We start from the raw sequence: 27,115 nt of genomic DNA, 5'->3' as shown, positions 1-27,115 counted from the left end.
CCTCAACCAAGGACACAGCCGAATATACCAGCACAAATCATGGCAATAATACCTTCTCTACTACAGTGGCTGCAACTGAAAACACAAGTCAACATCAAACCTCTCAGTCAGCTACATTGACTTCACCAACAGGCAGTGGATCACTAAACACCACTACACCAACCGCACAATCACCTCCGCTTACAATAACCACACAAACCATCCAGACTACAACACATTTGAATACTACATCTGATACAACACTAGGTTCAACTGTAAACTCATCTCACAGCATGACTACATCTACAGTTTCAGCGAATGCTACAGAAGGTAAGCATCTGTGTCCATGTTCAATGACTTAAGCATCTGTGTCCATGTTCAATGACTTAACGTATTTTTTTCCCACTGGTTATGTCAATGATTTTAACGCCTTACCTTTCTGTACTGTTAGGTTTGAGACTTAACATATCAGAGAGAAATATGACAATAATCTTCAGCGGCATGCTTGGGCTCTTTGCTTTGACAATAGTTATGATCATGTTTTACAAATGCAAACATAAATTCCAGTACTTGCATCAACGTCTTGACACCACAGATGGCACAGGTAAAGACTGATACTTTATCATGTAGTAAATCCAATCAATTTCAGTCACCATTACCTGATAAAAGCAACTGTTCAATTTTCAACAGATGGATTTGTGCTCGATGATGACACCCTGGTTATTTCTGGAGGACTTTATGATGCCCATCCAATCTACGACAATGTGCCACCCACTCCTGCAGAACCGTCACAATTTCGCCTTGATTTCCTTCACTAAAGAGAGACCTCTATGCTAAATCACAGTGGTAACCCACTAATATGGACATGGACAGAATCCCATTTCTCCTCAATGCATCAGTGTTATTTCAGGACTAAAAATAACCTATGGAATTAAATTATTTACCAACAGGAAATAATACTGGAAGTAATAATGAATAACAATGACTGATGTAACAATAATAAATTAAATAATTTTATTAGTTTGTGGAAATGACCAAACAAATATATTCACATAACAACACCTTTACCAAATTAACAATAAAGATTTATGTAGAACGAACTAAGGGAATTGCTAACAGTTTTAAGCATAACGTTTTTACAAACAACAGTATTATGGAAAACTTTTTTTTTTCACAAGAACTTTAAAGCAAAGAGGGTGACATTGTAGTCAACATCTAAAGTGTTTTTCACAAAATTAGCTCTAAAATCAAATAAATGAGCAAATATTAAGACTAAACCTGTTCAAAAAGTTTTCAATTTGAATAAGATATTTTTTCAATTACAACAATGTCACCACATTAACACTACAAATTTTCATTCCAAACATACATAAAAGTAGCTTATTTGTAGTTAACAAAGAGCATGACTTTGTAGTCATATACAGTGAACTTCCAAAGAAAACCTACAACCTCAAGAACTATAAATTCCAAGCATGTATAAGTGAACAATATTAAGACTAGACCCTTTAGATATTAGAATAACTTATTTCATCAGAACCATCAACATATGAAGGAATAACACAATACCTGTCTAAAATGTTCTATTTATCTGTTCTCTATTGAGATAACTTATGCAAATATTTTATCACTAGTCTTCTTCTTTTTCTTGTCGCAGTTGGTCACTGCAGTCCAACCAGCATCTCTCATTCTTTTTATTGCAGCCAGCTTCAAGTTACTTCCAGGTGATTTAAGAGAAATGGGGCTCTGAATCTGGCAACAAACAAAAAAATTATAAAACAGACAAAATTATGAAATAGCTCAATTCTTTTCTCTCGTCACCTCAACCTTGTCAGGTTGTATGGTATCATAATGTGACACATTATTATGGTCATATTTACCTTTTTGAAAATGTTACGTTTGTGCTGCAGAACAGAATCACTTGGTGCCGGTTCATATGTACAGGTCTACCAGAAAAAATAACAAGAATCAATTATCTTTGGAATGTTTCAGAAATTGTAGAATAAATTTTGATAAACAAATAAGGCTTATGACAAATTCCAACAAGCAGCACTCACAAACAAATCAATTTGATCAGAGCTGTCAGACTTTGAGTCAAGTTCAAAAGTGTTCTTTCCCCACTGTCCTGCATTTTCATTAGAAGGGGGTGTTCTTATTCTGTATGACTGTAAAAGAATTCACAGAGTAAATGTCAGGAAAAAGGCATGCTTGTTTTTATTCCTTATGGAAAATGTCAAAAAGATAGAGTGTATTACTTTCATCTTTGATATTCCACCAATCCTATTTTTATTACTTCCTGAAGTCTCAGTATCTTCTTTGAAAACAGTCTACAAAGCAAAGTCAGAGGAAATATGATATATTGAACATTTTTCAGAAAACTGTTTACTGTCTTGATCAAATGATTATGAATTTTCATTAAAATCAGACAACTAAGTAAATAAAAAGCACTGAAATGTTGCCTACCTTTGTCTTTGTTGTTGTTCCATTTGGTGTCCTGGGTGTTTTGGAGGCTGATACCTTAACATTGAAAATTCAACACACATCTTTATACAAATATAACAATAATTTCTGAAAGTACACATAAGAACATCAGCATCATTGCCGTTGTCTGAAGTTGCTAAATTGAGGTAAAACAATTTTAAAAACTTGGGAACTGAAAAATTTCTATTATTATGTCTCCATTAGTCAAGAATCGCAAATAGTTAATAATTGAATTTCCTACCTAACTTAACAACTAAGACCAGCTAAAAACTGAAAATAAAATTATACTTAAATAAATTGTGTTGGAAATTAAAACGTACAGCTTTCCTAAGAACTGCAGGACTCTTGTTGGAGGGGGTTTTCTTGATCTTGCTAAGGTCAAAAATGTATCTCTTTATTGAGCCTTCCACTGGAGTTTGAAGATCTATCTCTTTCTCAGAATCAAGTGTAACTGACTAAAAAGATAAAGATTATTTATTGGGTAAGTACAAATAATAACAAATCTGCTTACCTGTGCCACACTAGGTGCTGAGATTACCTGCTTGTTGTTTGCTTGTGACAATTGCATGACCTTTGCAGTAGAAGTTTCTTTCTTCAAATCAGTTACTTCTTTTTGTAGAAGTGCCTTAAAATGACACATTACATGTGTATACTTCATTATATACATTTAAAATCTTTCAGTATTTCAAACTTTAGTTTTCAAGGCCAGAAAGATATTTTATTTAATTAGGGGTCTACCTTTTCTGTGTCTTTTGTCTTCAACTGTTTCTTTAGTTGGATATTTTCTATTTTCTGTTTTGACAAGTCCAACTCCTTATGTAAGATTTAAAAAGAAAATATTTTTCATTAGTAAGAAATTATAATTCCTTAGATTATTTTTAAAAAATCATACCAGTGATTCTGCACGAGCAACTGCCTCTGTCTCTTTCTTCTTGTTCTTATGAAGCTCCATGTCCTTCTCTTCAACCATGCGGTCATACTGGCTCTAGCAATGACAAATCCAACAACAAATACAGCAACAACAAAATAGACTATTTTAAACTACAAAAGCAACTTAATTATACCATACCTTGTGTTTTTCCATCAGTGCTACCATATCTGCAATCTTATGCTGGCACTTGAGCTCTGCATCTTCTTTGTTCTTAACGGCTTCTGCTGTTGTTAATTTGAGCTTTTGTACCTGTAACATAATTTTTTATCTTAATTTTGATATTGTCACAATAATGTCAGAAAAGAACAATACAATAATCCTGTGACTGACCTCATTTTCAAGCTCTGCTGTTAAAACTGATTTTGATTCAAGATCCTTAAACATTTTCTGATAATCTTCCTCTTTCATTGTCTTGTAGTCCTTGGACTCCCTTTGAAGCTTGTCAATCTAAAACAAAAACAAACCAAAACAAAACATCTTGCCAAGGAGACTTAAGAGTGTGACCCCCTTTAATTGGAACACATCCTCTGGTCCCCCTTTTTGAACAGGGGGACCACCACCCCAGTCTGCCAATCCAGGGGATCTGCCTTCGATGTCCATGCAATATTGCAGAGTCACATCAGTCAACACAACCCTGCAGCCCCCTTTTTGAACAGGGGGACCACCACCCCAGTCTGCCAATCCAGGGAATCTGCCTTCGATGTCCATGCAATATTGCAGAGTCACATCAGTCAACACAACCCTGCAGCATCCAGAGCTTTGAGGAACTCCAGGCGAATCTCATCCACTCCCAGGGCACTGCCACCGAGGAGCTTTTTAACCACCTCAGCAACCTTGTCCCCAGAGATTGGAGAGCCCAACCCAAAGTCCCCAGGCTCAGCTTCCTCAATGGAAGGCATGTTGGTGGGATTGAGGAGGTATTCGAAGTATTCTGCCCACCGGCCCACAACGTCCCGAGTTGAGATCAGCAGCACACCATCAAACTATAAATAGTGTTGGTGCTGTACTGCTTCCCCTTCCTGAGATGCCGGATGGTGGACCAGAATCGCCTCGAAGCCGTGCAGAAGTCTTTCTCCATGGCCTCTCCAAACTCCTCCCAAGCCCGAGTTTTTGCCTCAGCAACCACCCGAGCTGCATGCCGCTTCGCCCGCCGGTACCCATCAGCTGCTTCTGGAGTCCCACAGGGACCGCCACCTCCCCCAGAACGTGTTCAAAGTTCTGCCGGAGATGGAAGTTAAAGCTCCGTCTCACAGGGGATTAAACCAGACGTTCCCAGAAGACACTAACAACACGTTTGGGCTTGCCAGGTCTGATTGGCTTCTTCCCCCACCACCGGAGCCAACTCACCACCAGGTAGTGGTCAGTGGACAGCTCCGCACCTCTCTTCACCCGAGTGTCCAAGACATACGGCCGCAGATCCGATGACAAAGTTGATCATCAAACTGCGGCCTAGGGTGTCCTGGTGCCAAGTGCACATATGGACATCCTTATACCTGAACATGGTGTTTGTTATGGACAATCTGTGATGAGCACAGAAGTCTAACAACAGAACACCACTCAAGTTCAGATCGGGGGGGCCGTTCCTCCCAACCACGCCCCTCAAGGTCTCACTGTCATTGCCCACGTGAGCGTTGAAGTCCCCCAGCAGAACAAGGGAGTAACCAGGAAGGGCATTCTCCAGTACCCCCTCTAAGGACTCCAAGAAGGGTGGGTAATCTGAACTGTCGTTCGGCCACTAAGCACAAACAACAGTCAGGACCCGTCCCCCCACCTGTAGGCGGAGGGAGTGCTACCCTCTTGTTCACCGAAGTAAACCCCAACATACAGGCACCAACATGGGGAGCAACAAGTATGCCCACCCCTGCCCGACGCCTCTCACCATGGGCAACTCCAGAGTGGAAGTATGTCCAGCCCCTCTCAAGGAGACTGGTTCCAGAACCAGAGCCATGCGTCGAGGTGAGACCGACTATTTCTAGCCAGAACCTCTCAACCTCACACACTAGCTCCGGCTCCTTCCCCACCAGAGAGGTGACATTCCACGTCCCGAGAGCCAGCTTCTGGAACCGAGGATTGGACCGTCAGGACCCCCTCCCTCGGCCGCCACCCATCACACACTGCACCCGACCCCTTTGGCCCCTCTCATAGGTGGTGGGCCCATGGGAGGGGGGACCCATGTCTCCTCTTCAGGCTGAGCCCGGCCGGGCTCCGTGGGTAAAAGCCCGGCCACCAGGAGCTCGCCATTGTGCCCCTATTCCAGGCCTAGCTCTAGAATGGGACCCCGGTGACCCAAATCCGGGCGAGGGAACACCAAATCCGATGAAAAAGCAATCTTTTTTTTTTTTTACAAATTGAGGGTGCATTAATTAGTTAAATAAACAATAACACAAATGTTTATTGTTGCTGATGACTAAGTTTTATAGAAACAAAAGCTCAAATCTACCTACCGTCTTTTCTAGTTGAGTAGATTTAGCAGTTTCTTTTGCAATTTGTTTCTTAAGAATTTTATTCTGAAAGTTAACAATGAAGACAAACGTTATAAAAGTGCCTCTTGAATTGGGTATACTGCTAAGTGCCTAGTGTATCAAGGTTGTTACATACTTCGTTCTTGAACTTTTCCTGCACTTTAAATTTCTTTTCAAATGTCTTCCTGAGATTCTGAAGCTAAAAAGGAAAGGACTTATTAGTATTACAGAATGAAAAAATGTTTTCAGAATTTGTATTTTCTTTATCACATTTGCTTCCACAGTTTTTATCTGTTTCTCCTTTACTGCAATCTCTTCTTGCAGATGTTCCCACTGTTCAAAACACAACAAAACCAAATTCACAATCACCATACTGAGAAGACATTTCTACTCATTAATGCTTTAGACCAAACACTCACAATTTCCTCAGCATTCTTTTGCATAGTATACGTGTCTTGGCATGTCCCACTGACTCTCTTTTTGATCGTGCTTATTTCATCCCTATTTAAACAAAATATAACAGTCACTTCAAGGCAACAAACTTATGGAGTTGTTTAGACCCTCTACTGGAAACTAACCTTAAACACTTGTTTTCTTCTTCCAGTTTTTGAGCTTTCCTTTTGAGGTTTACTATGTTCTCCTCGCTTACCTGGATAAAGAGTTTTCAGACTGTGTAAATAATTCAGTGATGGAAGTGACATATGGAAATCAGAACTACTTTCGGCAACATCACCTGTTTATATATGACAAAATGTCTTGATATGTATTACCTTCATGTTTTCCTTAGACTCTTTTACTCTGGAAAGTCCATCTTCAAACTCTTGTTGAATGGCCATGTTTTCAGACTGCAGCTTATCAAAACTAGACAGCAGCGCCTCATATTTCACTCTTAAAGATGTGATTAAATTAACAAATTACATGACGATATGAGCAAAAGTACAAAAGCAGATATAATAATGTAACTGCAGAGCTGAACCCACTCATGTTGCAAGATGTCTTCCTTTAGCTGCTCCATCTGAAAGGTGCATTCTTTATTTTTCTTGATCTCAAGAGACAACTGCCCTTCAAGTTCCTTCACTTTGATCTGTGTACAAGATAACAATATTATAAAAACATAAAAATATTTTTCATGTTAAAATTTCACAACTTTTCAGGTTCAACCTGAAAGACAAACGTGAAAAGGGAGCAGAGAACAGATGAAGAAAATGAGAAAGGAAGGACATAAAATATGCATAAAGACCACAAAAAAGAGAATAAGGACACAAGGAAAGGCTCAAGGAAAACCACAAGAAAGTAAGGTTTGAGTTAACGATGCAAGAAGGAATGTTTGATAGGAAAAGTCAAAAGAAAGAAATTTAAGAAGGAAGTGTTTTTACAAACCTCTTTAAGATGACTATTTTCATTTAATGCCACCTCTTTTTCATTCTGTCAGCAGAAAGAAAAATGGCATGTCACATGTTTTATGAATGCATGTTAGAATAGTTATTACAAATATCCCTTTTAAGGAAAAAATATTTTTATTGTATTACCGTTAACATCTGAATTTCCTCTGTTTTCCTTGATAACTCAGAAATAAGTTCATTCACTCTGGCTTCCAAAGTATCAATCTTGAACTTCAAGCTCTCAGTGGATTTTAATTCTATCCCCTACACAAAACAAACTACATTTGAATCCAGCGTCTTAGATTTACCAAAGAAATTTTTTTTCGTTTTTTACAACTTACAAGTTCCTTTTCAAGGGCTTTGATCAGATATTCTTTCTTTGTTACTTCTTCCATCGTCTCTCCTGTTGAGTAAATCATTTGTCTCAAAAAACATCAAATAAATTAAACCAAATATGTTGCGTAAATATGCATACTCTTAAACTAATGATCCCAACATAAATCACCGATAAAGCTTACCTAAAAGTTTTTTGTTCCTTTCAAGCTCACTGCTCTTTTTCATTAGTTTATCCTCCAGATCTTTGACCCTTGAGAAAGTGTTAAACATTTAATGACACAAGTTATTATTTATATCATATTTTCAACATGCTGTTAATTTTATAGATTTTAGTCAACCTTTGTATCTCCAGAGCCTGGGAATTTTTTAAATTCTTGATTGTTGTTTCAATCTTCTCCAGTTTTTCTGCTTGTTCAGTTTTTACTCTGTTGAGTTCCTGTATGTTCAGGTCTTTGTCTTGGATGATCTCTTTATACTCATTTTTACTTTTTTCCAGGGCTGCAGCAGTGTTTTCCTCCTTTTTCTATTTATTATTTTGCATTATTATTGTTTCAATCACAGCAAACATAATTCAAGAGCAAATTTTTTCTATCAGTGACAAATACAAACCTTAAATTCTTCACAGGATTGTTCAGCACTTTTCAGGTTTTGAAGAAGAGATTCCTTTTCAGTTTTCAAGCTTTGGAGAAGTTCAAATTGTTGCTCTGTTAAGGTAGAAAACATGCTGTTTGAAATAGTCTATTAGTGTATGTGCATTACAGTCCAGCCCAGAAAGGCAGCCTGCAATAATGCAATTACAACAAAGAGTTTGGCTATTTGATTTCACACTTCAGATATTGGTTAATGCTGCTATCAAATTTAGGAAATAAAGCAAACACATGACCCCCAGTTAAATCCCGTATTTATTTTTATTTTTTGTCTAAATTGTGTATATGTGTATATTACGAAACAAAATGTTACACTTGTTTCTCTATATTATGATAATAAAACAATACACCCATAGACATAGTCATGATCTTACTTGTTGAGTCTTGGAGTCGTTTGCAGTATTTCTGAGTTTCATTAAGGTTTAGCAGGGCTTTCTGGAGCTCATTTTCCTTGTTCTCAAGTTTTTTCTGAACCATTTCATTCTGAAGAAAACATTCAAATCTTTAACTCACTTGATTCAAAGACTAATTTCCTATTTTCCAAAATCACATCAAGCAATTGAAATAAACAATTTTTTTTAACAGACCTCTTTATCTTTCATTATATATTCCTGATGGTATTTCTCTTTCAGATCTTCAAACTGCAACAAGTCTTTTTTCACTATAAAGAAGGGACAATAATCAATTGTTTTAAACTGGAAATAACGTCATAATTGTTCATTTAGTATTACTATATAAAATGTATTTCATGGTACTGTAGATAAACTGCTCTTTTACCTTTCTGCATCTCTTGTTGGTCGGCTTCTACTCGAATACGAAGGGATTCAAATGCTGATAGTAGTTTCTACGATTAAACAGAATGAAAGAAATGATTTTTGGGTTCAGACAGGAAAAGTCATCTAAATATGTTGCATCACCAGCTCCAATACATAGTAATAATCTACCTTAATGCTCCCACTATTTTCCATGAAGAGGTGATGTGTTTCTTCCCTTTCAGATTCAACTACAAAAAAGCAGTAATGTTTCAGTATTTTGTAAAGTTTTAATATCAAAGCAAACAGAGAATTTCTAAAAGTTGAATTGAATGTGTAAGATTTTTTTTTTGCTTACATAAATGCATTTTCTCAGAAGATCTTTGAAAAGTTTCCTTAAGTATATTGCACAAGTTCCTTGTTGTATTGTTCCTGTATGTGTAGCAAAGTATTTTAGTGTTAAAAACACAGGCTCAGAAATGACCAACTTTGTATTTATTAATCAAACTTTCCTGCTTGATCAATAAATCAAACACAATTTGTATTTGACATGAAACAGTTAATAGAAGTAGAATACAACCAACTATGAGGGTCTTTGCGATATAAAAAATTACTTCAAGATCTTTTTAGAATTCTTTTTTTTTTTACCTTTAATCTGAAAACATTTTTATTATTCAACTAAAAAACAAATATGTTGCATAAATGTGCACACTCCTAAATTAATATTTTGTTTCATCACCCCTAGATTTAGTCCCAGTGATTGGTATTTTCAGTACCACACATGCCATCACTGATAAAGAATTAATCTTAGATCCCAGATTACTTGTAAAAACTGGTTGAGTGACAACATTCTTTTGTATTTTCCATATTATTTAAACTCTGGAGTACGGTTAATAAGACAAGATAATTTCATTCCAAAGAAAATATTTTGACCTGATTAAAATGTACTTAAAAGCTTTGAAGGACTATATTCAGACAAAACAAAACTTGAAGACTTCCAAGTTACGTTTGGCACAAAACAGGGGATCATCAACAAATTCCTATCAGGTACAAACAAAGAAAAAAGAAGCACTGTCCCAAGCCTTCAGAGCTTAATTGTCTTACTAAACTACACTAATGAGAGACACCAGATTTTATACAATATTTTTTATTATCATTTTTAAAGATAACATATTTTATTCAATAAATACCAGGTAATTTCACCAAAGAATGTTAAATCAATGCCTAATCGTGTCACTGTGCTGGACAGGTCAAACACACCTGATTGGTTTCTAATAACAGCTCTTTGCAATAATATTTTGCATTAATTTATTTTTCACTTTCCTTTCACAGGTCCTTGTGAGATTTACCATAAACATCCACTTTCTGATAAAAGTGTAAGTTGTAAATTAAATAATAAAATCTTTTAAAAAGTAGAGTATAACTGCTGTGTCTCATTAACACAGTACATGTCTTGGATTTCTTTTTTACACTGGGTAAGAAAATAAACATAATCAACTACAAAATTCTGGAAGAAGAAAAACAAAAACAAAAGAAACATTAGGAGGAAAAGAGAAGGACTAATCAATCAATACTCAAATGTTTTACTATGCTCACTATCCATTTCTGCCCCATTTGGCTATCTATAGGAAGAGTTTATTGGAATTAAATAAAAAGGTGTGCACACCAAAAGTATTGGTGAGCACACATATACATCCACATTGTTGCAGCTTGTATAAATTTATATTATAAATATTTTAAAATCACTTAATATAACCTATTTTTACATCACAAAAATCTGCCATCTAAAGATGTGTGTGTGGAATTCTGGAAGAAAAACAGACATACTTGCTTCTTAGGTCCTCATTTTCAGAGATTTGTTCCTCTAGCTTTATGCTCAAACTTTCATTGCTAAACTGTAAAGATAAAACACTTAATGTTAACCAGCTCTAAGACAAAACAAATACTAATGGAAACCAAAAACAAACAAATGCTCTATTTCAGAAAAGGTAGAAGCAATCGACACAAAGGACTTAAGAACAGCTGTCTCTAAGACACACACCTGCAGATCCTGAATGGCTTTTCGTTGGGTTTCAATCGTTCTTTTGTTATCCTGCAGTCTTCTCTCTTTCTCTGCAGTGTCATTTTCAACTTTGACCTTCCAGGACTGTATTTTCTCTACTTCATCAAAGAGATTGGAATAAAGCTCACCAGAGCTGGAATTATCCTGGGGAATATTCACAACGGCAGGAAGTGAATTGACACTCTTAGAAATAAACAATTCAGAAGTGAAGTCCATGCTGAGTTTATGTATTAATACTGAACATTTATGTACAATAAATATAAACATGTAAGCAGCACTCATACATTCTATCAATCATATTGCAATCTATTTTGCGCTAAGGATTTTACTAGTATTTTCTTTTCACTTGAAACCTACAATACAATGACTTGTGATGGCAGTAATATTATGGACAAAAATACTCTTTCTCTGAAGATTTGTGCATTATAGTCTTATATAGAGTACTTAGTCTTTGCTTCTCAATGTGAACAAAAGCTTTTCTGTGTATTTTATCAGTGTTAAAGTTTTATCTGGTTATTTTGCAATTAATTTCCAACCAAATATTTCCAGAAAATTTACCTGTTTTAATGAAGAGGCTACCTGCTGCTCTGAATTTAGAAGATGGTTCCCTACTGTTCCTTGAGGTCGGACAGCATTTATATGGCTGTGGCTTACTCTGGGAGGCACCAAAAGTTTGAACCTAAAACCTCGATCTTTGTCCATCCTGAACTGAGAGAAACAGCACCAAATAAGACAAAATACCACAACAACGTTTATATATATATATATATTCTTATATAAAAAATATATGTATAAAATTTGAAAATATATACACTTTTGGAAGTCAGAGACGACCGAAATACTGCATTAGTTCAGATGTTAGCTTGAATTCGGTTTTTAGGATTGTTACGGATTTCACTTGATATTATTAAGTGTTTGCTAATGGAGGTTAGAGTGGATATATTTCTCACTAAGAAATAGCCAAAATAGTAACCAGAGCAGGTCGTTGTTTCTAAACAGATGTCATGAGAGTTTATAACTGCATAACATTTACAGTTTCCCTTACCTGCTCCAACGCTAGCCTCTAACGGTTTTCTAACCGCCAGTTCTGCAAGCGCGTGACAGACGTCTGCGTCACGGACGTTAATGGCGCTGGGGAAAGCTGGTAGGAGGCATCCATTATCGGACAACATCGTATGTTTTGATAAATTGCTTAAGCATAGGATAACAAAGGAATCAAATATATCCTGGTATTGGCTGGCAATAACTGTGGCAGGATATATTTGATCTTATTTCATATTCTACAAGTCTAAAGTAAAATTTCAGTAAGTTACATAAGTCTTACACTAATATTTAACGCTACTTGACGTTTTTAATATTTTATCATATTCCAAATACAGATTGTGATTTATTTTATTCTATTTTGTGTAATGAATGCATAATTCTGAAGCAATTGTAAGCAAGAATTCTAATTGTCCTTAAGTGTGAGTTCGCATGTACAGGCTTGTATTATATCCTGTGTGACTTTGTGTTGCCCTGTGATGGAGTGGTGAAAAATCCAGGGTGTACCTTGCCTCTTACTAAATGAATACTGGATATTGGCACCAGCTCCCCCACAACCCTAAGGACTACTACATAAAGAATGACTAGATGGGCATAATAATCTTCTCTCATATGCTCTTTGTATTTGAGGAAATGTGACTTAATGCATCTTTAATGAGCAGATGTATTGTGGGTTATGAAACACAATGAATGAAGTGAACAGTTTTGATAAATTGCTTTTTATTTGTTTCTAATGTAACTTCCATATATACAGAAAATACAACAAACTGCAGCTGGTGCCACATATTCCAATTCTGTTAGCAAACAAAGCAGTGCTTCAAGATTGTATTAACTTCCAAAAAATCCTAATTGACTGAACAATTATATTACAAACAACATCTTTACAAGATAAATCAAATGCTGAATGAATAGGAATGAACAACGTTTGAGGGGTGGAAAAATGACTTGCTAATCTACAAAAATAGATTGTGTGGTACACTCCAAAAAAAAGAAGAAAACACTTCTTTAAAAATATAATGCTTTGCTGTGATCCTGGTACATATTAAAATACGACAAGCATATATAGTTATGCAAAGAGAAAAACATTAATAAAAGCCCCTGACTAAACATAATTGTCATATTATATATCTTGTAGGACAAGCAAACAGTGAATAATGCATACGAGGTATTTTATGTTGACAGTTTAATACAGCTTAAAGGGTTCTAATAAATGGTCTGAGATATCACCGGCAATGTTCGAAAACAGCATATAATGAAACAAAGGCATGTTGATGTGAAGTTATTCACAGAAAAATAACTTCGAACAACATTAGATTGTGTTATAAAATGCAAGCAGGCAAGTAATAGAGCACTAAACAGTGTCCTCACTGCTCCTAACCTCTCCAACCTCTTTGGCAGTGTTATCCCTGCTGGCATTTGGTTGTCTAACTCCCATCCTGGTCTTTCTCTCCTCTTCTTTTTTCTCCTTGTCCAGCAGTCGATAGTTAATTCCCATGCCTACAAACAGGAAGACACTGGAGATGATGAGAACAATCCCACAGCCTTGGTACGTGTACTTGTAATCATGGTAGACGTCTTTGAACTTTCCTGTGAAGACAAAATAAGTCATAATTTATTATTTTGTCTGAGGCTTTCTATTTGAGAAATTGTATAAAAATGAAAAGTATATATGTTTTTGTGAAATCTGTACTCACCAAGTAACGGGGGCCCTAACAAAACCGGCGCACACTCCATAATAGTGACCAGCCCAACAGCACTTGAAAAGCGCTGGGCCCCAACCAAATCCATCAAGGTCTCAAACAGCACTGAGCTCAGCCAGCCGAAGGCAAATCCAAAAAAGATGGCATAAATTACAAAGCCTTTGTAGTCTACTGATAATGGAGCAAGAACATGACACACGCCATTATACAAGACAGAAATCGCAAAGAAGTACTGTATCCTGGGCCGAATCCACTTAGTGTTGGCTACAATGCCCATTGAGGGCCGTGCAACCATGTCAACAAACGCCAACACAGAGAGAAGAAACGCTGCCTTCTCTTTAGGGATTTCTTTACTCTTTGCATAATTGGAAAGAAACACCAGTGGAGCAAATAAACCAAACAACATGACAACATTGCCCATAATGTAGAGTAAAAATCCCCGGTGTTTAAATAAAGTGAGGTCCAGGAAGCTGTTAATGGTCTGCAATATACTCTTCCTTTCAGTGGTCTTTTCTGCAAGTTTGGGTTTTTGTCCTATTGGTCGCATGAGGGAGCCAGCCACACAGCAATTAAGAAGAAGGCCGCCCAGGATTAGAAAACTTCCTCTCCAACCGAACTGATCATAGAGCCAGGTGTTAAGAGGAGCCAGCGTAGAGAGAAAGACAGGGCTACCAGCCATGGCAATCCCGTTAGCTACAGGCCGTCTCTTGAAGAAGTATTTTCCAATCATAGTGAGGGCTGGGTTGAGGTTAAAGGACAATCCCAAACCTAAAAAAAATTACCGAAAGAAAAAGTCAAGTATGTGAACACTTGATTTCCACTTGACCAAATATAAAAATAGTAAAAGATAAAAACCACAAACCTCCCATTACACCCACGCAAAAATATAGCGCCTCAACGGAGTTGCAGAAAGAAGCAGCAACGAATCCAGTTCCAGACAGGAATCCTCCAACCATCATGACAGGACGACTCCCATATTTGTTCACCAGGATGCTGCTGATAGGGCCTGGGAATATTATTTTAAAAACACAAAACTAGTTACAGAGTCACAGGATTTTGAAACTCAGACCATATGTACATTTTACATTCATCCACAAGGGGGCTCTAGTGCTACATCAGTGGCTTAGCAAATTGTAACCGTTTCCTCAATCATTTGTGTCAGTGCTGCACTGCAGTAAATGTGTTTTCATGTCATTCGTAATGTGATCCGTCAGAAAAACTGCAAACATTGTATTGAAAAAATGTGCTTGATTCTTAATACAAAATGACACTGTATTCTTTTTTTAACTGACTTGGATTTATTTTAAAATATTAAACTCTTCAGACAAGTTGGCGGTATTAAAGTGTGTGTTCTGGAAATGTGTGTATGAGAATATCAGTGATCACTGATCTGCAAAAGGATGATAAAAGAATTTTTTTTTGCCCTTTTGGCATTTTTGGCACCTGTCACCCTTATTACTGAAAGACTGGCTGAATAGGAAATGTGTGGATCATCTCATCAAAATGCATACTGAATTCAAGGGAAAAATGTATGACTTTTCTATGACTTGCAGACAAATGACTAAAATGCATGCAGAGTTCAGAAAGCAAAACACCATCTCCATCTAGCACATATAACAATGAGCCTAAATGAGTATGAGGATCCACATGGAAGACACTTCTGCCTCCCTGCCAAATCCCTGCAGTCCCCAATGAAACTAAATGGAAACTGACAGTTTTTGTTTAGAGGTTGTCCAAACTCATTTGGCAACATGGTGCAAGACAAAGGGTTTTTAAATTGTAATGCAGGCCATCTCCACGCAAACAATGAGTTCCTTCCTTCCACTTTACAGAGAGGGTTGCTTAGGGTATAAAGGTCAGATACAAACCATGGTAGAATATTATGAACGTGATGTATCAAAATTAAAGGAGTACAGAGATACGTAACACTACACCATTATTGAACTACTCCTGTTGATGTGCTGAGATTGTCCAGATGAATATACAGAACTGTAAAACATTTCCTTGTCTTATTTTGAGTTATAATACAATGCAGAGCTTAACTGTACATGTGAATATTTGCATGAATTGTTTTTCTTACATCTAATCATTCTCTTCTGACAGGCTAGCGACCTGTCTAGGATACCATTAACATCTCACCTATCGACCCCTGGAAATAGGCACCAGCTCCCTCCAGACTTGCAAAGATTAAGGGGATATGGACTAACACTTGATTATGTACACATTTGAGTAAAATCAAATGAGGCTGTTACCACACCCAATCAAGGCTAAGGAGGAAGGATGTGCAGTATGAAAAGAAGGGATATGCAATAATGCCGATATTCTTGAATTCTAGGGATATGAGAGAAGCTAATAATCTACCAAGAAAAAGTGGGCTACTCTGAGTTCAGGGGTGACACTCTGCCTTAAACAGAGGGGTTCTAGTGTCTTGATCAAGACTGATTGAAGGATGGAGCTTAGGTCTCATCTGCAGCAATGAGGACAATACCCTAGTCTGTTCTACCTTCAGCTTGATCATAAGATATGACATAGAACTGAAACAACAAGATTTGTATCAAAGCAGCTGACTGAAAAGTCATATTCTGTCAATGGGGAACATTCCTATCCTGTATAATACAGTTTCTATTGAGGAACAGATGCTTCATAAGTGGGAAAAGGTGATCTTTCAGAACAAGTTGGTATTGATTTGTATTGCGAATGTTCCCTCTGGGGATGAGTGGACCCAAAGCATCCTAGTACTGTAGGAGTAAAAGGTTAAGGTTCCTCCTGTTGTCATTTGTCTAGGGATCTATGGCACAGCAGGTTACAGCAGGTCACATGTAAAGACATGTGAAGAGTTCATTTCACTTAACCACGCAAAAGCTTGAGTCTATTTATTTGTAAGGGTAAACGTCTTGAATACACCCCTGTAAAGGATTAAGGTTAATCAAACAATCTCACATTATAACTCAGTAACTTACGAAGATTATGTTGTGTTGTAATGATTCCTTACACTGAAAGAGGCATTTCAGTTGTTTCTAGTATATAATAAACATGTGACATGATTAATTTTGCTTCCTAAATTAGGTACAATATCAATAGAACAGTTGGGAACCATCACAAAGCAAGTTCTTCCAACTTTCAGATACTCAAAAGCAGTGTTGTATAGTAACAAAGTACAAATACTTCACTACTTTACTTAAGTATAGTTTGGAGTACTTCATACTTTCCTCGAGTATGAAAAGTTTTGATGACTTTCACTTTTACTTCACTATATTTCCGAACTTAATTGCGTACTTTTACTCCGATACATTTTCAATGTGTGGTTTAGTTACTCGTTACAAAAACGCGAGAGAGAGAAACGCAAGTGTTTTGACCCCACCTACTGATTAGCAAGTAGCAAGCAGGCTACCGAACAAAGTCCGTAGCCTGCTTGCCTGGGCTTGTTCATCACCTCCAATAGGATACACCTGTTTCGCTTCTCCCATTGTTGGGGAAATCAGAAATCAGAACGCCTTACACCGGGAGGGTTGGGGGGCCGAACAGAGAAGAGTGCTGCCCGCACTGACGCGGCTCAGGGATTACGTGACACGCAGCGCCGTGCCCTATAATGCACTGTAAGCTATGTAATGTGTTTTGAGGCAATTGACCAAAATCCCGGACAATTTTTAAATTCCCCCCGGACATCTTTTTAGGTCTGAAAAGTAGGACATGTCCGGGAAAAAGAGGACGTCTGGTCACCCTAGTTCAATGGGGGACAGAAGCCATAGCGATAGCAATTTAGACTAAATTTAACGAATATAGGAAAGGCATGCAAGTTCAAAACCACAAACCATTAACATGTGCTACTCTTTAAAACTGGAACAATTTATTAGCAGGTTTCATTTTGCCTGCACTTGGTTGGGTACATTATTTTAAGTTTATTTGACAAGTTTACCAAAATATAAGAAATGTCATTCAAACTTGCCTTGTTTTACTTTTTACTTGTACTTTTCATTACATTACTTGAGTACATCCATTTTTACAGTAATTTCCATACTTAAGTACAAGAAGTTTCAGATACTTTAAGACTTTTACTCAAGTAACATTTCAGTCAGTGACTTCGACTTTTACCAAAGTCGTATTTTGGAGAGGTACTTGTACTTTTACTTGACTCTGAGATTTCAGTACTTTATACAACACTGCTCAAAAGCTCCTTTCTTTTCAGGAAGAAGATGGGTTCTTTAAAAGTGTTTGAGTGCAAAAATGTGTGTAAACCAGAGGACACAGACAAAAGATCTTGTGAAGATTGTCACTGAAGTTGGTAAGAGACTTTCATTATCCACAAGCAAACAACTGCAGTAAAAATATGGGCTGAAAAGCCACTCAGAGAGGAAGCAGCCATTATCCTAAACACAATATAAATTAACTAATTTGAAAATGCTCTTAGGAAGAGAGACCTCCATTTTTGGAAGTATGCCATCTGGCATGATGAAACAAAATTTGACGTGTTTGGCCAAAATGTCTAATGTTGCATGTGAAGAAGTAGAGAAAAGAGAAAAGCATCTCCATGATGTATGACTGTGGCAGCATCACTTTGTGTGAATGTTTTGCTGCAGAGGGACTGGTGCTCTTCCCAAAATAGATGACATCATGAGGAAAAAACATTATGTTTAAACATTGATGAAACGTCTCAAGATATCAGCCAAGAAGCTACAGCTTAGATTTAAACCAATCTTTAAAATCTTCAAGGGCTCTAATAGTAAAGTCAAATAAGTTACAAAGCATCTGAAGGACAACAACATCAGTATTTTGAAATTATAATATAAACTTGTGGGCAAAGATGGAAAAGTGTGTGGGAGTAAGACAGCCTACAAACCTGGTGTAGCTACACCACTTCTGCAGTCTATAGCGGTCCATTGTGGATAAACAAAATGTTTCCCCCAAGTCTAACAGATCGAAAGGCAATTCTACCAATACAAATGGAGCAAATACAAACTTTGAGTTTGAAGAAAGAAAAAAATACATTGTGCTGGAATTTATCACATAGTAATAACTCTGATAATCTTAAAAGTCCTGAAATATGAAAGGTTCGGTCAGATTTATGTCTAATTGTGAGAAAGAAAGTTTATGTGTCTTTATGCAGTATTTTTAAATATGTGGTTTAATTTGTGAATGGAATCCAACATTATGCAGAAACTATTTTTGATGTGACTTTATGTGTTCCGTTTCTCTAAAATATCAGTTTATTGTTGTACATTTTACAGGGTACACAACAATTTTTACATATTTGTTAAAACATGACAGTATAATAAGAGGCTCTGAAAAACTCAAGCTCCTCTGCCTCTCTGTCAGAAACATTAAATGAGAGCCAGGAGGAGGGGCTTAGCACTTTCAACCAACCTAATGTACACAAATTGTTCCTCTCTGCTGCACTACATACAGGAGTGTGATTGACAGCATGAAGACACTCCTACTGGCTCTGATTGGTTGTATCTGCACAGGGGCGGTATACTGCTGAACATGGCAATAGGATCATGGGAAGTAGGCAAAGGAGCTTGACTTTTTTCACATATTATCTGTCTCATGTTATACTGACAAAACTTAGTGGTAGTTTTAAGAAATATGTAGAAAATATCTATTTTATATAAATATATTTACATATTTTATAAAATAAAATGATGATATATATATATATACACAGTATATATACTGTATATACTCCACTCTGAGCACATGAAAAGAGTCTTATCACCATCCAACTATCCAGAAGTTTGTGACATCATCCACCATCTCATTCATCCCACCATCAGTACAACAACACAGTCAAACTTTCTGGTGGTCTTCCACTCTCAAAGCACAAGGGAAAAGAACCCATGATTACACAAAGGAAAGTCTATTCGTCTGCTTCTGAGACAGATAGTGTTGCCAAAGCACTTCAATAGCAGAGCTACAGTATTGTTCTGTTTCTCTCCCAGAATGACATACTTATTAATCTGGTCTGCTCTATGAGTGTGAGAATTGGGCGCCTCTTTGTCACTGTATGAGAAACTTTTGTTAAAGGCTATATTTCACTAAAAAAGTTAAAAAAAATAAAAAAGATTGATTTTTAACTAAACACAGCAGGAATAAATCTTTCACACTCATGCTAAGAGCTTGGAATTGATTCAGTCAAGCTTCCTGATGTGCTAAATGTCAAGTGTTATCAACAGCCTGTGATGTGGGGTGCAGCTCACCTCCACCGTATGTGACCGCTAACATGATGGAGGAGATCCAAGACACCTGGCTGCTGCTCACATTGAATATCACTTCGATTTCCTTGAAGAAGACAGTGATGGACTTGGCAGTTGCATAGGAGAAGCCAATAGAGATAAAGGCCCCAATCACCACCATCCAACCCCAGCCACCCTCAGGTGGTGTGTAGCCCTGAGGCCCTCCGATGGCAACTGGCATTTTTCCTTAATTACAGAAAACTGCCCCGGGGGAGAGAAAAGAGATAAAACAAAATGATTTCATGAGTTGACTTTAAAAATTAGTTTTTTAGTATACTTTCTTGAAACAGAGGGTGTTTGGGCTTGTTAAAAATAATAAATCAGAAAACTTGAATTTACATTAGTTCATCTATGAATTAATCAAAATGAGAAACTGGGTGCATTTTCATGCAATAGTTTCATTGTTTCACTAATTCTGAGTGAAACCAAACTGTAAGACGTTACATTGGCATCTTTGCTGTATTTGAAGCAAAATAAAATTGTGGTCTAGTTCTAACACTATCAGACATTAAAATCCTATATAACATTGAAAGCCTAGTGGCATTAATTAATGCAACTTGCAACATAAAAAACACAATTTTAGAGTAATATGAAAGTTATTTAGATCAGAAAATAGCAAGAGATTTCTCCAATGAAAGTGACAGTGTCTAATAAATGCTATACTACTTGGAATTGATATAAACATTTTCAGTTTAAGATTTAAACTGCCAAAATCAGCTAAAAGTTGGATCTCCTGACTACCCTTTCACTTCTTTGAGGATTTATTCACTTTTGTACAAACTCATGGCAACGTGACATCTGTCTACTGCAGGAAAGGAGCAGGAACTTACAATAACTTCACATTTAAGAAATCTTGACAATTTCCTCAACCCAGAAAAGGCTTTTCTCATTGTAGAACTACAGTGAGCTGCTGCCATGTCAACTTCCTTTTTGTATTGCAAAGGTGCTTTCTTGTTGGACTGAAGGAAATCACTACACAGCTAATAATGTTATATTTTATCCTGACCAGGTGCTTTCAGCAGCACTGTTTTGCTGGTGGTTCCTGCGTTAAACAAATCTAAACACAATTTTTGTCCAATTAATTACACCTCTGGGTCAATAAAAGAGTTTAAGATTAAGGATACAGTTCTTGGTCTTTGCTTTGAATTGCTCTCTCTACATGAGTTCACTGAACTCCCAGCCGCTGATCTCCACACAGTTTCATTTTAGAGGTGATGAATAAGAGTCAAACAGCTTACAGTATTGTTTCCACATGGGGGGGAGCTATGCAGACAGTGCATTGATCAGCCCATGAAAACAGGTTGATTTCACACTGCTCCATAGCTCAGGGCTAAGCTCTAAAGTGGGTGATAATATAGCGATTTTCAGGCAAGTAGGACTTGATTTGGTTGACGAATTGGTTTAGTGCTCTGAAAAGTTATTGGGTAAGCCAGTCTTGTGCAGCAAGTAGTGAATATTTAATGTAGAAAATAACTTTTGTTATTGAGCTGGGATTTTAGCTGCAGCTGTGCGGGTGTAATTGCACCTCCTGTGTTGTTCTACAGATACATTAGTGGAAAAAATAAATAAATAAATAAATAAAAATCATCGTATCTGTCTTAGTCATTCATTATGGGGAGAATCTTGAAATCTTGTAGGATACACTTGGGTAAATGTTTTGAAATTTGCATATATATTGCTTGAAGCCAACATTATTTAACATTAAGTAGTTGTGTTTGTTTTGAAACTGTGAATATCACTTGATTTGTGCTCCTTTTTGTTTTGTTTCTATAGAAAAGGAACAATGTCAACAGGAGCTTTAAGGTGAGAAAAATAATGTATTTTCTTTCTGATTTTATGTATATTATGTTGTTTTAAGTTTTAAGATCAGTTATTTGTATTCTGATCTTGGTGGAGTAGTTTAATACATTTTTCTTGCAAAAAAGGATATCAGTGATGCAAAAATGGATCACTTATTTGTGGACATACGTAAAGACTTTTTATTCTTCATTCTAAATAAATGCAATGTAATGTATAAATGGATTGTTAATTTTTTTTATGAAATAGAAGATTTTTATGCACTGCAATGTTACAATGGTTTTTAAATAAATAGCTATAAAGAGGTAAGCTTTTATCAATAATTCCCTGAACCTTTGGGGAAAGGATCTTATTTTACTGTACTAACACTAAGTGGTAATTGAAGGCTTGAGTTTATTCTCTTACATAGCTTCTTAGTTGATAAATCACAACTTGAAACTATTTCTGCTTTACCTATAAAAGCCTCTGCATACATTTCCCAAAAATACTAGTTTTTTTTTAATATAGTGGCATCTCATTAATAATGTCATCAATCAGATTTTAGTGGAAATGACACGCCACAAACAAAGCAAAGGTACTCCCACTCTGTATTCTCACCTTTGATGAATATAGGATGTAGAAGGTCTGGATTCTCCACTGTCTACTTTCTTTGAAACCTGGAGAATCACAAAGAATGAAAGGGTTAAGTGTTTCCATCCTGAGAAGGCTTAAACCAAAATGTTTGTGGTTGGCTCTAATATTAAAATGTCTACACAGACAATGATTTGTGTCTTCTTTACTAAAGATCAGCCACCCAGCTTAAAAATCAGGCATCAAAGTGTCAAATAATTCAGTAAGAACTGTAGAGCTAAGTTAGTTAAGCCAGGTGGAAGAATGAAATAACACAAACAGAGGCATGAAGCTCATGTCTTGCTTTAAAGGTCTAAATAAAGCAGGGACAGTGGAAGACCGGGGAGTGCTACATGACAACAAACAGACCAGAGGAAAGCCAGGTAAGGTGAATGATATGAAAAAAGTGGAGTTTTTCTTATTGATAACTTAAACTTTTATCTCCAAATCATACATGTCTTATCTCCTAAATAATTAGCAAATGCTTAATGTATTGGTAAAAATTGGTTTAAATGTTCCTAAACAAAATAAACAAAACAGACATTTGACAAATCAGCTTCAATAACATTGAAAATCAATATCCATAAGTTTATTATTTTAATAAAATTATTTAATTGTAGAACAGCTGCTTGATTCTTGCCACCTCCTTAGGATTCTGATATTAAGCATTCAAAATCATGATCCAGATTCTTAAAGATGAGGAAAGGACATAAAATGGACTGTTTTTATCATGTGGATTGCATAACAATCAAAACATTCATATAATATTAACGGAAAGCAAAAGATTCTCCATAAATGTCCAGCTGAAAATCAAGTATTTAACCAAGTGATTAAGTTCAGCGTGTGTTTGTTAAACAACAAAGGTGCAAAGTGTCTGTGTAGAACATCTTACCTTGGCAGAAGCTGTAGAAAAAGGATAGATTCTCTGCAGAATAACTCTTAAAGGCACTTTAAAAAGTAGACATAACTGAATATGACTGAGCAGATTTCGATATGGACGGAAAAAAGAAAAATTAAGATTCTCTACATATGTTTGACAGATTCGCCAGAAGGAATCTGTGGGTCTGTATCTACAATGACAGACCAAAAATTGCCAAAGGCACCTCACCGTCAACTTCTATCTATTTCTAGTGAGTGAAATGAAAAGTTAAAAACTGAATTCTGTCAGTGACTAGATCAAACACTGAGTTGATCTGGACATTATAGTGCTAAATGAGGGGGTCAGTGGTTCTTATTGGCTGTGAGAAACTTAGCGTCATGCCCCTTTACAAAGCTTTCTCCACCCCTCTGTCATGTGCCTAGCTCAAAGACAAGGTCAGAGTAATCCACCACAATAATACTATATGTGAGGTATGTGAAAGAAAACAAGTTTGCTTTAGAGAAGATTAAACTCCTTCTAAGATCCAGACTTTTCTTTTTTCAAACCTATCAATTATATGCAAACGAGCATTAGAATTTGCAGCTAAAATAAATGACCACCTACATTGTTTACTTCAAGCACCCAAAGAAATACTATTGAACACTTGAGGGGTCAGTTCTGGTTGAACTTTCCTGCCTGGCTCCCTTTGGAACTATTAATAATTCCATATCAGGGCTTGGGAAAGGAAAAATCAGGAGTGGAGGCAAATAGTACAACAGCATGTACTTACAAACAGCTGTTGAACCACTTACATTCCTGAAACAGTCTTTCTCTTTACTATATTGTTTTATGTGATTCATTTTGTCCACAAAACACACTCCCATTTATGGTACAATTGATGTTTTCCAACAAAACCTCCATTATATAATATCTAAGACTGCAGAAAGTCACAAATGACCCCGCCGTAATCGGTCACTTGCTCGCCTGTTGGTAAAAACCCCAAAACAGTTTGGTTTTTCAGAGCCAGAAAGTGTGCTTAGAGGCACTTTATTACATCACTGAAGAGCTGTTTCTAGCACATGTTTGAACATTTTATTTTGTATTCTGAATTTATATAAAGGATCTACAGAGCAGAAACACAGGGTTCTTTTTACAACCCTGTGTTGTAAAAAGGGTGAGGAATTTTGGTCTATTTTTCTTTTCAGAATTGTTTTTAAATAAGTCACACTAGACGGTTTTTGAGCCTGAATGGCCTGTTCAGGGTCATGCCCCAGCATCTCAATCAGATTACAGAACATATTTTGATTAGACTGCTCAAAAACCTTAATTTTTTCTATTATTTTAAGCAATTTAATAGTCAGCTTGCTGGTATGGTTTGGTTGTTTGTCCTGCTGCATAACCCAGTGAAGCTTGAGCTTAAGGTCACAACTGATAGTTGGACATTCTCCGTCAGCATTGTCTGGTAAAAAGCTGTATTCAACAATAGCGAGTCATACAAGTCTGAAAGCAGTCTCAAGGCATCACTACCAAGTTTGACTGTTGGTGGTGATGTGTTTTCAAAAATGCTAAAATCTAAATGTGAAATTAGCCTTTTTGTTCATCTTGTTCAGCAGGGTTTTTTGGCATTTAAACGTTGTCAGGAATACAATTTTTTCTGTCTCTTTCTTTTTCGAATCATTTACTGTGGCATGTAAGGCCAGCAATGCTTCAGATATCCTTCTGGAAACTTCTGTGACCTTTCTTCTTTTGTGACCTTGCAGATTTCTTGTTGCTGTGCTCTAAAAGTAATTTTGGTTGGCACTCCTGGATGAGTTTAATGTTTTCGCCATTTGTGGATAATGGCCCGTACAACTGCTCAAGTTCAAATAAAAAAAATTCAGTGTCTAGAAGCCTTCGGAATGACTGTGTCACCCTTTTCAAATTGGGATGTAGCCGGGTGGTAAAGTTTGGTTGAATGAGTGTACTGTTTCAAAGTGTTGGTTTTCTTTTATATTACAGTAGCAACGCTATTGAACTATTTTGGTTCAGTTATGTAATTTTATTTGTTCTTTATATTTAAATATGTGCAGGTAGTTGGTCTCGGGTACTGCACATTTTGACCACCAGACAGCAGTGTTTCAAGGTGATTGCAGTTTCCCAAGACGGGGCAGGAAATGCATCTTGTTGTCTTCCTGTGTTGCTATGCTACATGTTGAGCCTGGATGTGAACTCTATGTGTTTTATCTGCGGGAGATAGATTTGGCAGAAAATCGGTAAATATATACATCACTTGTTGAAATATGTCGGTACATTCTCATTTATGTGATAAGCAGTCAGTATTTTTAATGAGATGGTGTGTTTCTGAAACGGATGGTTCAGGCAACCTGTATGTGCAGTGCAGGGCGGCCATTTGCTGCATGTGACAATAAGATGTCTGATCATGTGCTCCAGTTTTAAGAGTGAACTGAGACTGTAAGTGTTGATAAAATAAGTCATATCACAATCACGTGCTCTAAATCAGTGTGGTGTAATGCAGCTCTCTGTATTTTGTTTGTGCAGCCAGAGGCCTCTGCCGTATTTCTTTTCTTGTCTTTTATATATTGCATTTTCTTTTTTGTGCATTCTCTCCGTTATTTTAGAGATTGCCACATTTCAGCAGTAGTTACCTAATGTTTGGCACACATATGTTCTGATTTCTGAACAAAAGTAAGAAACAAGACAGCTTTGTTTAATCTGTCTCAACTGGAAATAAAATATACTGCACATTAAGAACCCCAGTTATTGTGTCCTGTGAGGCTGAGTAATTCCCGGACTACAGGTAGATAGCACTAACTTTGTTTCTCATCTGTACCTCCTCTTCTGTTGATCTGTTAGTCTGCTTCATGTTTTCAGACAGCTTCTATTAAGTATTTTATTGACTCTTCACTTCTGGGAGTAATCAGTGCTGGTTGTAATCTGGGAAGCAGATTTAAAGAGTGTGCTTATTCAAAGTTAATGTAAGTATTAACAAAGATATGCTACTTCTTCAATATAAAGCCAGATTGGTCTGAATCTGGCCTTATCATGTTAAGAAAGCAATTGTGTGAAAATTGTGTTTTGGTATTTTCCCTGGGTGTCTTAGTCTGATACTAACATTTGCTTGATAATCTAACATCTAAAAAAAAGCAAAAATAGAAGAAATCTATCCATGTCATAATGGAAATTAATCTTTCTAATTTGCCTTCACATCAGTGCAACTTCAAAAGTTTTTAATTGGTGTCTCTATTTTATTATTGTTTTTTGTTTGTTTTGTTTTACATGAACTGTAACTGTTTTTTAACTAATTTCCCCTTCTGGATTCTACTTGATTCTACAAATGCACTTTCTGAGTGATAATTGGTGCAATATCTCTGTCATGTCCTGTGTCAAAGTAATAGCACTTTCTGTCATCCACCTGTTCAGCAGGGAAACAGAATCTGCCTGTTTTATCAGAGGAGTCACTCAGGGGAACCCACTCTCATCTGACTCAGGCACAATGACATCATCCGCCTCTTAGCACATCCCAGGATATCTGGTCGTCTGTGTCTACGTGTCAGGCAACCCGTCGTTGCTTGGGGAGTTTAGCCCTCCAATCCTATTGTACATACTGTACAGTAAAGGACAGGAGAATTATTTCAAACTGTAGTAGGGAGATGGTTAATCTGGGCCTTATGTTTGACTATAATTAGTCCCACTGATGACTAACGGACGTGCAACTCCAAGAGAACTCATCAAGTGTTTTATGTCAGTTGGAATTACCAATATTTTTCTATTTGCCAAATGTCACAATAATGAGAGAAAGAATTTGCCAAATTTATTTGTTCATATTTTCAAAATCAGAAATGCAAACACA

General features: G+C 36.7%; 2 protein-coding genes across 7 annotated transcripts; both read right to left on the bottom strand.

The window, feature by feature from the left end:
• Positions 1-670: 670 nt before the first annotated feature.
• sycp1 (synaptonemal complex protein 1) lies at positions 671-11,773 on the bottom strand. 5 transcript variants are annotated; one of them, XM_014474417.2, is made up of 32 exons: positions 11,588-11,773; positions 11,009-11,173; positions 10,795-10,862; positions 9,326-9,399; positions 9,160-9,218; positions 8,993-9,059; positions 8,803-8,876; positions 8,590-8,698; positions 8,178-8,272; positions 7,907-8,091; positions 7,751-7,818; positions 7,574-7,635; positions 7,380-7,496; positions 7,231-7,275; positions 6,831-6,934; positions 6,621-6,738; positions 6,429-6,499; positions 6,270-6,351; positions 6,121-6,183; positions 5,987-6,049; positions 5,833-5,895; positions 3,719-3,835; positions 3,527-3,637; positions 3,350-3,442; positions 3,196-3,270; positions 2,996-3,082; positions 2,778-2,912; positions 2,440-2,493; positions 2,232-2,303; positions 2,034-2,141; positions 1,857-1,922; positions 671-1,728 (listed from the first exon to the last, which is right to left on the bottom strand). In XM_014474417.2, exons 1-32 carry the CDS (start codon positions 11,729-11,731, stop codon positions 1,588-1,590), a joined length of 2,955 nt encoding a protein of 984 aa, XP_014329903.1. In that variant the 5' UTR covers positions 11,732-11,773; the 3' UTR covers positions 671-1,587. The 5 variants fall into 5 exon arrangements, with proteins under 5 accessions (XP_014329903.1, XP_023181158.1, XP_023181159.1 ...); XM_023325390.1 differs by having other exon boundaries at positions 6,133-6,183; XM_023325391.1 differs by lacking the exon at positions 2,778-2,912 and having other exon boundaries at positions 2,969-3,082.
• Positions 11,774-12,443: 670 nt separating this feature from the next.
• LOC102231280 (monocarboxylate transporter 1-like) lies at positions 12,444-25,813 on the bottom strand. 2 transcript variants are annotated; one of them, XM_023353466.1, is made up of 6 exons: positions 23,299-25,813; positions 22,395-22,453; positions 19,965-20,201; positions 14,633-14,776; positions 13,765-14,538; positions 12,444-13,657 (listed from the first exon to the last, which is right to left on the bottom strand). In XM_023353466.1, the coding sequence occupies exons 3-6, from the start codon at positions 20,179-20,181 to the stop codon at positions 13,422-13,424; spliced, it is 1,371 nt and encodes a 456-aa protein (XP_023209234.1). In that variant the 5' UTR covers positions 20,182-20,201; positions 22,395-22,453; positions 23,299-25,813; the 3' UTR covers positions 12,444-13,421. The 2 variants fall into 2 exon arrangements, with proteins under 2 accessions (XP_023209234.1, XP_005813803.1); XM_005813746.3 differs by having other exon boundaries at positions 22,395-25,813.
• Between the last annotated feature and the right edge of the window lie 1,302 nt (positions 25,814-27,115).

The sequence above is a fragment of the Xiphophorus maculatus genome, chromosome 20, assembly GCF_002775205.1.
Source record: "Xiphophorus maculatus strain JP 163 A chromosome 20, X_maculatus-5.0-male, whole genome shotgun sequence".
In the NCBI taxonomy this organism is placed as follows: domain Eukaryota; kingdom Metazoa; phylum Chordata; class Actinopteri; order Cyprinodontiformes; family Poeciliidae; genus Xiphophorus; species Xiphophorus maculatus.
The sequence above is the reverse complement of the archived record's forward strand: the minus strand, read 5'-3'. Positions and strand labels throughout refer to the sequence as shown.

Coding starts and splice junctions, on each gene's coding strand:
- sycp1 (XM_014474417.2), bottom strand. CDS start 11,731: ATGGACAAAGATCGAGGTTTTAGGTTCAAACTTTTGGTGCCTCCCAGA. Junction 7,497..7,573: donor AAGCCCTTGAAAAGGAACTT/GTAAGTTGTAAA, acceptor TGTTTTGTGTAG/GGGATAGAATTAAAATCCAC. Junction 6,739..6,830: donor GAAGACATCTTGCAACATGA/GTGGGTTCAGCT, acceptor CACATCTTTAAG/AGTGAAATATGAGGCGCTGC.
- LOC102231280 (XM_005813746.3), bottom strand. CDS start 20,181: ATGCCAGTTGCCATCGGAGGGCCTCAGGGCTACACACCACCTGAGGGT. Junction 14,777..19,964: donor AGCGGTCACATACGGTGGAG/GTGAGCTGCACC, acceptor TAATATTCCCAG/GCCCTATCAGCAGCATCCTG. Junction 14,539..14,632: donor TTGCGTGGGTGTAATGGGAG/GTTTGTGGTTTT, acceptor AATTTTTTTTAG/GTTTGGGATTGTCCTTTAAC.